General features: G+C 39.6%; 1 protein-coding gene across 2 annotated transcripts; it reads right to left on the bottom strand.

Annotated features, from left to right (window-relative positions):
• Positions 1–5,180: 5,180 nt before the first annotated feature.
• Positions 5,181–10,920, bottom strand: LOC135090197 (uncharacterized). Of its 2 annotated transcripts, none has more exons than XM_063986652.1 (3): positions 10,788–10,920; positions 8,025–8,160; positions 5,181–7,277 (listed from the first exon to the last, which is right to left on the bottom strand). In XM_063986652.1, the coding sequence occupies exon 3, from the start codon at positions 7,156–7,158 to the stop codon at positions 6,109–6,111; it is 1,050 nt and encodes a 349-aa protein (XP_063842722.1). In that variant the 5' UTR covers positions 7,159–7,277; positions 8,025–8,160; positions 10,788–10,920; the 3' UTR covers positions 5,181–6,108. The 2 variants fall into 2 exon arrangements, with proteins under 2 accessions (XP_063842722.1, XP_063842721.1); XM_063986651.1 differs by lacking the exon at positions 10,788–10,920 and adding an exon at positions 10,116–10,278.
• Between the last annotated feature and the right edge of the window lie 1,650 nt (positions 10,921–12,570).

Here is a 12,570-nt window from a genome sequence, read left to right as displayed (position 1 = left end):
CCTATTCCCTCCACTCTCACTCCTCTCTCTGCTGTCATTAATTATTGTGGTCACATCATCAACATCCTCCACAGCCTCGTCACTATCAACCACCATCGGGTACATTAGATAACACACAACAGATGATGTGACACCAGCCTGTGTGTGTGTGTGGATGAGTGCTGACGTGATGCTGTGAGTGTTCTCTTCCTGGGATGCATGTCAGCTGCGTGATGTTTGTCTTCATTACTTTGATCAATAATTAGATTTTTCATTGTGTACTTTAATTTTTACTCATGCAATACTCATGTTTTGGCTTCCTTTTTCTTCTAGATTAAGGTTTATCTTTGTCATCATCCCTCCTATTACCTCTAACCCTTCAAGATCTTTAATTAGCAGCATGACACCCTTAAAAGACTTCAACGGGCTAGACTGACCAAAGTGAGAAGTGACACACGACTCAATCACGGCAGTTTGAAATGTTTTGTAAGCAGACACGTCACATGCAGAGTGGCTGAGTAGGTGTGGACTGTTATCATAATACATATATGACACATTGGTAAACTTCTGGTGGGGAAACTACACCAAGACCAGTGAGAAAGTATAACCTCTTGGTGAATGTTCATCAACTGCAAGAATATGATCCCAAATACAGTTTAACGTTTTATAATGGGGAATAACTGTCAAATGAGATAGTCGCAACAGGAAAATTAGAGGAAGTGCCTTGGGCTGTGAGATACAAATTCACCTTCAGTTCAGCACAGCAAAGCACAGGGGGAACAACACATGCCTGCTACTCACCCCATGCCCTCAGGATTGATTCACTACAGCTTACCTTGTTCATCACCTGCAATATAAAGAAAGAATTGTTACTCATCCAATATGAGAAAAAATTTATGAATGGCTAAGAACCTTCATGCATAGGACTGTATTGTTTGTATCTCTCTCTCTCTCTCTCTCTCTCAGTGACACGCATCCAATACCTGATCCTCACAAAAGGTAAATCAAACAAAAACACATAAATGTCCCCTTAAATACAATATTAGGCAAGGTTCTTTGCTCTTCTGCATCAGAGGCATCAAATGTACAACAAGTTTTCTCCAACATTTCCTATTTCCTATATGCTTCGTTACTTTTTCCAGCCAACTCTATGACATGAGGACATAGTGATTATACAGCTTTGTTATCTTCTTCAAGAATCAAGCAGGGAAATGTTACGTGCCAGTTCAGGGATATAATGGAGCCAATAATCATCCACCTTCACATTTGATAAAGCCAGCCACTCAAAAAATTTATCTATAAGCTGCTGTGTCTTATGGAGCATGCAAGTGCTTATCAACTGATAGTTTACAACAGGCAAGGGCTTTGTGGTCAATCTTTTTACTGCCATGCCTTATCAGACGAGGCAGGAGAGTGCTGGTTCTGTTGCCTGCCTCTCTCCCAGCACACACTTCCTTGACACATTGTTGTCTCTTTTGTACTTTACTTTGAGCAATAACCAGCCTTGTGTGAGGTGTTGATAAGAGTGATCTACTCCCCTCTGATAAGTGTGATATCAGATTGCATTCTATCAAATATTTCCTTAGCAACTGTGCATCTTTCATGCTTCCAAGTGTTCTGAAGTGGCTGTGCTGTCATTTCAAGGTCTGTCACCAAGTGAGAGATGTAGGTTGGCCAGCAAATTATGAGGGATATACTGAGGATAACTATAGACTTCACCAGCTCTCCAATATGCTCAAAATTTAGGACATTTCAATTTCCATTAGAGAAACAGCTATTTCCTGCGACTATTTCCAGTTTCCTCAATCCTGGTTGTGTGTGACATTACCATCACTGCAATGTGTCTGGCCAAACAAGACCAAGAGCCGAGGACACAAAATCATAGCTATGCACAACACAGGAAAATAAATTAACCCTTTGCCTGCTATTTGGTATATCTTTCCTAAATTACTTATCACTCTGAGACATCTTTAGTTGTTCTACAGCCAACTCCAATCTTGAAACTGGGCAGAAATTGCAACACCTATTATTTTTAGTCCCCTTCTTTCTTGCAGGTGCTTATTAGGATTTCATGTATTACTTCTGGTGCTGTTAATTGTTTTGTACTGCAGTGAAAGGGTTAACTAATCATTATCCCACATAAGCCTTTTCTTTGTATCTTCCTTGGCATTCCATTGGATTGTATGTAACATGCTGACTTGATTATGGTGTGGAAGACCATGAGTGGTTTGTGTCCTCATTTGTGTGGTCTGAGAGTGGATCATGCTTGAACTAAATGTCATAGCAAAAAGAAAAATTTGTCATATTCCACTACTGGTGTCAAAGCTCACTTTTCTCAGTTTGTCACCTGCCTCTGGAACCCTCTGTCTGAAAAGGCTGTATCTGCAACCACTGCTCATGCCTTTAAACATCTTGAACATTTCTGGATCAAAGTCTATAAGTCTATTTGAGTTCTACAATGTTTTCTTTCTGCCTTTACTTTTTTCACATCTAGAATTAGCCAACCACTTTGGTAGAGATTATGTTGCTCTCTAGGATTCTGATGGCAGAAGGACTATTGATGGAAAGAAAGCCCTCATCTAGGTAAGAAAGGGTTAATTTGGGAGTACTTGAATGTTTGTTAGACTATACACCATAGTTAGGTTAGTGTGAGACAGCTGAAGATAGTGTGTGGCAATTTGATTAGGTTCACTGGATTTTTTTTTTCTTTTCTTTTTTTCTAAAGCCGCCTTTTTTTACAGCAATCCTTAATAATCATTACCCTAAATCATATATACATTTTTTTTTACTGTTGGGAAGGATTATTCTTATTTACTTCCTTAACACTGTCAGGGATCATTGCAGCTCACTAAAGGGGATGTACAGGAGTAGCTAAGAACTTATTACACAAGAATACGTTAGAAACCTCAGATACTAAGTTATTCTTAAAATATTAAAAAAAATATATTGCTAACCTAACTACACAATCACCACACTGGGAGGGGGACGGTGGCTAGGAAGTTACGTATTACACAAGATTACCTAAGAAACCCCACACAAGAACCCGACACTCAAAAGTATTAAAAACGCATTCCTAACCAAAACCCATGTTCACCTGACTGGGTGGGGTGGAGGGGAAGGGGTGACTATGAAGTTATTACATAAGATTACATAAACAACCTCACTTAACCCTAGACATCCACGAAGGTATTAAAGAACAGTACTAACCTAACTCAGTGTTCATCTAATAGGGCGGGGTAGGAGAGCGGGAGGGGTGACTAAAGCACTCACAAAACCATGCTAATATCCTGAATTGACACTTTTTCCTGTGTTGGTTATTCTGAACGGTACTGTCATCCCCCCTCAGTCCGTTATCGATCCCACAGGGGCTGGCTGGGAACGTTACGAAGGATACACTGAAGCTAAACCACCACCACCACCACCACCACCTTGACATGGACCCACGGAACACCTTATAGAAACTCTCCTCACAAGAACCTTCAGCACTTTTAACTGAACAAAATCTAAGAAACTGTGAAGGAAAAATATAACACTAAAAGTCAGGCAGAAGCAGGGGTTAGCTTTATAATTTCTCATTCTCTTTTACACGTCTTCAAAATGTCAAACCAAGAGGAAGGCAAGTATACCTGTTTCTGCTTCTGTCCGTTATCCTGCTACCTTTTCTACATCTACAAGTTTAAATGTCATGCATGGTGAATAATCAGGTATATGGGTCAAGTTAGGAGTGTGCTATTTAATATTACAGTTGCTTAAGCCAGATCCCTAGTTTAAAAGGACCCATACCGGCATTTCATATTTACCCTTATATATATGCATATACACAGTGCAATTAGAACACTCCAGTAAAGATAGAGCACTTATCTACGACTAACTACACCGACAAGGCCGACAAAAGTATAACAAGGCAGTAAAATAATAACAAGCAACAGTCGTTAGTGAAGTAGACTGTTCGGCAAACCTAACCCCACTTCAGTTTCATATTCCACTGAAAGTACTTATATTACAGAACTAAGGGGCTGACTAATGATACATACGGCAGGGTTGGACTCGAGGGGAAGCCAGCGGACCATCTTGTAAGAGTTGGAGTACCGAGTTGGAGCACAGAGCACAAAACGACTCAAACACGCTGACTGGTGGAAGCGGACTGACTGAGGGTGAGGGTGCAATCTGGCGCCGCTTGCTGGCTGTGGCTGGCGGGGACTGTCTGGGAACACCTCACTGCCAGACGCCTGACTAATAACGGCCAATTCTCGCAACTCATGGCCAAAATCGACTATATTATATGCCTGTTATGGCCATGTGATTTCTATCTATCTGTCTGTCTATCTCTTAGTGTTTGTCTGTCTATATTTTTTGTTTGCCTCTCTGTCTGTTTATCTCTTTGTCTATTGGTCTAAGTTTGATCCTTGTTTTCTAGAATTCATTGGGGCGGAAGAGGCAAATTTGAACCTCATGGACATTATCGACTAAATTATGGTCATATATAGTTTTTATCTGTTTATCTATTTATCTATTTATCTGCCTATCTATGTGTAACTGTCCATATTTCTATATATCTATGTTTGCCTTATAACGCCAAATTCTAGCAACTCATTCACAAAATCGACTAAATTGTGCCTATTATAGCCATGTGTCTTCTATCTATCACTGTTTATCTATTTGTCTACCTATCTATATCCATCTGTCTATATTTATTGCCATAGTAACAGCCAATTATCGCAACTCAGCCAAAATCCACGAAATTCTATTATGGAGATCTATCGTCCATCTAAATGTCTTTCTATCTCACTGCCTGTCTGTTTATGTTTGTTGTTTGTTGTATCTGACGCCTGTTCTGCTGGTGCTTAGATAAACTGGCAGCAACTGGCATTCTTTTGAGGAAAATTGACTAGTTTTTTTTTTTTTTTTTTTCCTGCGTCCTTTCCATTTGCCTGTCTATTTATTGTATTGACTTTCTATCTGTTTCTGGCGTCTATTCCTAAGATATTGAATGGTTTCAAGAGAAGAATCATCATTTATTCCTACCCTTGCATTCCTTTACACTGCGTGCTAAGCTTAGTGCTCATTCTCCTCTCACGAGTTTATCATTCCATTCTTTGAATATAAACAAAAGGATAGGATATGACTCATTATAAGAATAACCATACTCTGAGTACTTTTTAGTACAATAAAAGAGGGCTAGATATTTATTTCAACAGATGTTGTAAAATCTCCGTTTATTAATACTATAACCATCTTTTCAGACTCACTCTGTCACAAACAGGAACTCATAAATGTTTGTTATAGTATGCAAGGTAAGGGAGGGGTTTCTGGTAAAGGTAAATCAACGAAACCAAAAGTTAAAAAAAAAAAATGCCTATAATGATCTATGGTTCTTGCAAGCATTTATCAAGAAATATTACGTCCTTACACACACACACACACACACACACACACACACACACACACACACATTAAAATAACAATAACAAAATAACAGCTAACCTTTATACCTCTAACCATCCTGAGACTCCAATATACACATGATACGACAAATACCTCGTGCAAGCTTATGTTAGAAAAATAAAATCAAGCAGAACGATCAACGCCTGAAATTTTTGTAATGAGAGCACAACTTTGACAATACACTTGTAGCTAATATTCACCTGAGTTTAATCAAGGTCACGTTTTCACAGCCTTCACACATGTAAATCAGAACAAAAACGCAACATACCCGAACGTGATGTAATAGGTAACAAAAATACGTAAATAACAAGGAAATGAAAAAAATAAATAAATCATAAGAGTAAATCCGCTTGTAACACTGTACAGTAACATCAAGTAACAACACATCAGTATAAAACATGCACATGCAGCACACCACGCCTTCATGCACAACACCGCCTTTACCGTTACAATACTCCTTCCGGTCTGTCGGCGCCATGTCACAAGGAATATTGTTTCAGGCTGCCCTGCACAATCCTCATCTGCTCTAACCATACAGGAATGCATAATTCCTAAAACTATTACTAACACGCTTTGGGACGAAGGTATAAGAAATCTACGCATCTAACTGCATTCTGAATGGCCACACAGTCCACGGCAGTGTCCCTTTCCTCGCAGTAGGTTGGCGACATGTTAACCAGTGACTTAGAACATGACAGGATCCGTATTGCCAAAGATATCCAACATTTGAAACAAGTCGGAGTCCTGTGTCTCCGGGGGGGTGGACGGCGACGCAGATGCAGGAAGGAATGTGGATGGAGACACCAGGGTGTTGATGAAGGTGCTGGAGTCCTCATCGCCCCAGTATTTAAGGGTAGTCTGGTCCGCGGTGCCGTCAATCCTCACTAGCGGTATCCAGTCGTTTCCATCCTGGTTTACCTCACACAGGACTACAGGAGCGGCTGGTGCCTGGTTCTTGGCCTGGCAGGAACTACAGGGCGCTGGTTGGACTTTCCTGCTGGGGTTGAGGGACTGAAGGGCGGAACTAGTCCACCTGAGGCCCGTGTATGCCCGTTTTACAGACTGAAAGGGGACGCGCGAGATGGATACGTTTTCCCGCTGGAAGAGGCATCGGGTTTTCAGTTTAGAGAAAGACGGCGGCTTGACGCCCTTCGACCGACACAGTCGCCGGTACGCCTTGTGCAACTCTTCAACGGATACTGCGTCCTCCGCCGAGCCTGTGCACTCCACGTGATCCTGCAGGAACGAGTCAAAGAGCCCCAGGGTATCTTCGCTGAGAGGTGACAGCGAAATCTTGAGGGGCTTGGGGCTGGGGGAGAGCCAGTCGCTAGTCTGTTGGCTGCCTTCCTTGGAGGACGAGGGCAGCAGTGACGGGGTGGCCGGGCTGGCAGGGGACGAGGATTGCTCCTCCTTGACTTCCTCATCAGGCACATCCTTCAAGGACAAACCCACGTAGGCATACTCCTGGTTCCTGCCGTTCGCGCCGCCCAGCCGCTTGGACGCCCACACATGCTGACCACCCAGATGGCGCCCTATGTTCACCATGGAGGCCACGGGGAGACTCCTGGCAGTGCAGAATCTCTTGTAGGCACGGAAGAGATCAACACGCTTCACCACGTCCCTCGGGTTTCCCGTGATGATGTACTGAAGCTTTAAAAATTCCATGAAGCTTTTCTTGCCTTGGAAGCGGTGAAACAGGCCCCCGTGGACTTTTCTGGAAGTGCGACGAGCCATGGCGAGGGGAGATAAACAACAAGCAACACAGGCTGCTCACCACTGCCTCACCTTCACCAGTGTCTCGCAGCCTCACAATCCAACACCACTGTCACCTCTACTTCCTCCGGGGCGGCTGGCTAGGGAATATGAAGCACCTCACATGAGAACACGTTATTGGTTCTGATAAATAATCATTCTAACAAGTCTAATGATGTTACTATAGCTGCTGCATTATACTGTGTTTTATTCTTGTGTGAATTGTCATTGTTATTCATGTATTTATTGATATGATTACATATATATATATATATATATATATATATATATATATATATATATATATATATATATATATATATATATATATATATATATATATATTTTTTTTTTTTTTTTTTTTTTTTTTTTTTTTCATTTTGTAACTGGTGAATCAAAGTACTTATTTCATTAAGTACTATATATCACATCAGATTATCTCTACATAATACATATGATGCTAAATAATTTATATTCACATGTTTTTTTTCATATGAAATCAACAGATAATAATAATAATAATAATAATAATAATAATAATAATAATAATAATAATAGTAAGCAGATAGGCTATTGCTTTTCTCAATATGATGACGATAGTGATGATAATGATGGTGATGATGACGATGATGATGATGATGATTGCTTTTCACCTTTTTTTTTTTTCATACGCATAAGCAACTTACGTGGCTACTATTAAATAATAACAAAATCGATCGTAAGACCTTCCCTTCCCTACACAGCCATGGAACGAAATATGTAGGTAATTTTCTTCTTTAAGTATTTCCAGGTACTTACGTATTGAGAGTAGTTTCGTATGAATTTGTATACCTTCAGAAGTCACTCACCTTTATTGTATGCAAATTGTGCAGCAATGAGGAGGTGACCAGGGGATTGTAGGCACAGGAGAAGAGGCGAAGAAGTCCCGTCGTGCTTCCCTCATTTGCATGTGGCGGCATTCGAGTCTGACCTTCACTTTATATGCTGTGCAATGAATAAACAGATAAATATATAAAACAACAGATGAATAAGTAAGTAAAATAATTAAATAAATAAGATCCTGCAGTCTAGTTATTTTTCCATCACTGTAAATAGTTTAGGATAACAATGTCTTGTTATTTCTCAGGTGGGGTTGTAATGCCTTTTGTGAAGTATTATTTGGTAAAAACAAAATCCTACCTATTGATTGTAAATTCTTACAATTCTGATTTAAGAGAGAAAGGAGAAAGCTAAGAATATACCAGGGACGAAAATACTGATAAAATAACAGGAGAGGGAAAATAATAAACTGAAATGTAGATGTACGCTTTGCTAAAAATAGTTTAAGTAAAAAAAAAGTTGTCACATCTTAAAAAAAAAAAGACTAATGAATAAAATAAATGGAAATAGAATAGATAAAAAAAATAGTTAGGAATAGCAAATCGTAGAGAACCAATACTTTTCATTTTATGCAGAGTAAAAAATGTACTTTATGACAATAAATGGATGGATAAATAAAGGATTGAGAGAAAACGGAGACGTAAGGTAAAGTCGGACACTGCACAAACTTTTGCAACTACCTACAGTTTTCTTCTTTTTCCAACATTTACCGTAAAGCACAATAACTAGAAAATTGTTTGCATGGATACATAAAGAGAGAGAGAGAGAGAGAGAGAGAGAGAGAGAGAGAGAGAGAGAGAGAGAGAGAGAGAGAGAGAATTAGAAGTTGATTTTGTCATATCTTTCTTAATCTGAACAATATAAGAATCTGTGGTATGAAAATAAGTGCGTAAAAAAATATAAAAAATAAAATAAAAACGTTAAGGGGGCATTCAGCAAAGTCATGAAAAATGTCAAAATTATGGCTATTTTCAATTTCCGTAGATCTATGTAGCCTCATATCGCTCCTAGATGTCTCTGAAATCCCGTTGTCGTACGGCAAATGGTTTATTTTATTTTATTTATTTTATTTATTTATTTATTTTTTTTTTTAAGTAGATGGAGGCACCTCAGGCATTTGAATGCCCGCACGGGCAGGTCGCTCTCCCGTGTAGACAAACCAGGAAATTAGGATGGAATTTATTTATTTATTTATCTATTATTTATTTATTTTATTTTTTTTCATTTATCAAATTTTATTGTACGTCTGGCAGTTGTTTACCGTTACTATTCTTCTTCCTAGCACTTTCTATCCGCGTGAGTGCTGTGACTAGGAAATACACCACAACCAAAACAGACTTGGATTTAAATGTACCCTTTGAGAAAATCATGCACCCTGGAGTGCACCACGCACCCAGGATGACTGTCACTGCACTACTGACCTCACTAGACGGTGCATGACATGGTCAGATGGTATAGGAGTGATCAGAGTTGCTGAGTGACTCCTGAACCACACCTGGCAAAACACTTGGTTTTGCCACACATAGATGTTTCTTTTCTAATATTGTATAGTAGTTTTTATTGTTTATTGTTACTCGGTGTAACTTTATTATTTAACAAGGCTTCTAAACCATAAAAAAAAGAAACGCCTAACACACAATCTCTAAAACTATGTGTTTCCGGAAATATTTTATCACTGCCTCACCAGTTCCTTTGTGGGAAACTTATGTCAAAAGCTCCGCGAGAAATGTTATTAGCGGGCTTCCACAAAAATCAGTTCTTGGTCATACTTTCTTTATCTCTGACGTGACAATACAAAATTTCTGCAGATGACTTAAAGATTAATGTCAAGGTAAATAGACACAGTAGTTCCTTGGCGCTTTCCGATGTTACAACTGCCACCGAGATACTGACACCATCATTAGTGTTGCAGTCCTGGGGTCTTGGCCTTTCCCCACATTAGTCTCACTTTAAGGTTTGGAGGCAACTTGACTACACCTTCACCCTGATAAGTGTATCACTAGTTTATAAGCAACTTGACTATATCTGCCCCTTCTAGCCACTTTTATATCAATACCCACCCAGTTCTTTTCTCCTGCTCTGGTAAAGCTCTAAGGATCCTTGGTGATACAAAATTACGCTTCCACGATCATGTTCCCTTCTTAGCAGCTAAAGCAGGCGTGATGGCTTCTCATCTCCCGAGGCGTGGTGCTGTGTGTCGCATCCCTGACATGATGTCACCTCTGCACGACACACAAGACTAGTGAAGGAGTTTTGTTCTGAAGTTTGGAACTCGGGATGTGTAAATTATATAAAACTACTTGAGTCCGTGCAACGTAGATGGACCGAGCATGTCTAGGGCCTGGAGAATTTGCTTTGCCATGACAGACTGCTTTAGACTTGTCTTCGATGCCTGGGAGGTTGCTGAGAGCTGAACTAATAGTGTGTTGGAGAAACATGCATGGCCACGCTTCCTTCAGCTGTTACAGACTGTTCCGGGGAGCCTCTGATGCAAGGACTAGAGACCACGCATATGAATCGCCGCATTCACATTATTCCCCAGACTGCAGGAAGCTTTTCTCTCTTCGTGTTGTTGCTATTGGAATGCTTTGCCCCTGTCTGTCGCTGAGTTGGATGGTATGAGTCGCTTTCAGTCTGCATGAAGGTTGGCACTGGGCTCAGAGTTATATGAATACTATGACTAGTTTATCCCAGCTATCTACAATGCACTTTGCAGCATACTTTAATATTACCTATTCAAGTTTGTCTCTTGGCTGGCGCATTGGTAGAGATGGATCTTTTCGAGTCCCTCCCTGACGGACTTCCATATGTGACTCCAAGGGAAAGGTCATCCAGGTCCAGTGAGATGCAGCTGCCTCCGAGGCCACACCCACATTCCTGCTTGGTCTTGGCGGAACTTTCAGCACAACGCCGTGCATTATTCCATGTCTTATAATATTAGATAAATTTGGAAGTGGAATAATGGAAGGTTAGGCTTTTTTACTGCTTATTTTTGGTTCTTGTGTGGTGCATTTGGCCTTTTCTTTTTATGCCTTTGTCGTTTTTCTGGTTCAGTCATGCGGCAGCCCTACCTGGATATAATGTCAATTCCTTGTAGTTTGCTGGAGAATGTAAAGATGCCACGTCGTTCAAAGAAACTCCGTATGATGAGAGAAAGACCGGAGAACCTACAGACAACTGGAAAATGCAGGGAAAGGCTACTACGGTAACAATGGAGGAAGAAAACCAGCCAGATTGATCTATGAAGGCAGACCAAGCACCACTTCACACGCCTCCCCCAGCTAAGGACACAAGTGCAAAGAAGAAAAAGAAGCTCTTTGGTGGTGAAGATTAGATAGATATTGCTGACAATGAAGTGCACATTGCCATGGAGGAAGAAACAAGAAATATGTTTGCAGGTCTTGTGTGCAAGATGTCATGGTGAAGTAGAGGGCACATTTTTACATCTTGGTTTGAAAGGCACAGTCCAACTGATATGTAAAAATTAAACACGAAAATCTATGGCTGTAATACTGACAAAACACTTATAATACCAGAAGCTGGTGTACAGTCGCATGACAAGCTGGAAGGACAGTGACGATGCCATCTCATAGTTCACTGAAATTTCATGTTTCATTGAATAAGGGAGGGAAAAAAAAAAAAAAAAAAAAACTTTTACAAGAATTCTATTTTAGACTAATAACTTAAAGTTTATTGAAAAAGAGCCTCCATGGCATGTCAAACCCCAATGAGTCCCTGCACCAAGGAGTCTGGACTTTATGCCCCAAAGTTAAGAGTCTTGGGAAACTAATTCTTGACTTTACAGTTGCTCAAGCCAGCTTCATTTTTAATAAAGGCTATGTGGCAGGTAACATATGCAGGAAGCATGGACTCCCAATTCATGCCAGAATGTTAAATGCTCTGAGGGGCTGTGGTAGGATAAGGGAGAGGGAAAAACCTGTTCAACTATGAAAAAAGAGAAAAATCACTGCTGATACAAATTACCGCTGGAAGATTCTAGTCAAGACTCAGAGGTGAGACTTACATTAAATTATTACTAAAAGAACAGTATAGTTATAGAAAAAAAAGAAAAAATATCAGTTACTAAATGTGTGGCACATGTTTAAAATAGTTAAAGCTCCTTTTCTCTCTCTTTTTTTATTCTCTATTATTTATTATTTATTTTTTAGTAAGTCTGGACGGAAATAGCGTGGTTAAGTATTACTCAAATTTCATTAGATTAGTGTTATCTTAATCTGTATATAACTAGCTGTGTTTTGTCACAATGGATTTTGAATTATATGATTATTTTAATTTTCATGATTTTTCTTTTTCTTCTCAGAACACAAGCAAAATTTGTAAAGAAAACGAATATGCTACTTTGAAATTCACTACATTTTTTGTATATTGATGTTAAGAAAAGTTTATTTGATAAAATATAGTTTTTGAATAATGTTGTTACATAAAATCATTTTCCTTTAAACTTAAGGGCTGACGAGTAGTTTCCCAAAACATTGCTATTTTTAGGCTTGCCAC

The sequence above is a fragment of the Scylla paramamosain genome, chromosome 34 (genome assembly GCF_035594125.1).
Source record: "Scylla paramamosain isolate STU-SP2022 chromosome 34, ASM3559412v1, whole genome shotgun sequence".
Taxonomy (NCBI): Eukaryota; Metazoa; Arthropoda; class Malacostraca; order Decapoda; family Portunidae; genus Scylla; species Scylla paramamosain.
Note: the sequence above shows the minus strand (reverse complement) of the source record. Positions and strands in the feature narration are given on the sequence as shown.

Excerpts from the sequence above, each read along its gene's own strand:
- LOC135090197 (XM_063986652.1), bottom strand. The coding sequence starts at position 7,158 with ATGGCTCGTCGCACTTCCAGAAAAGTCCACGGGGGCCTGTTTCACCGC.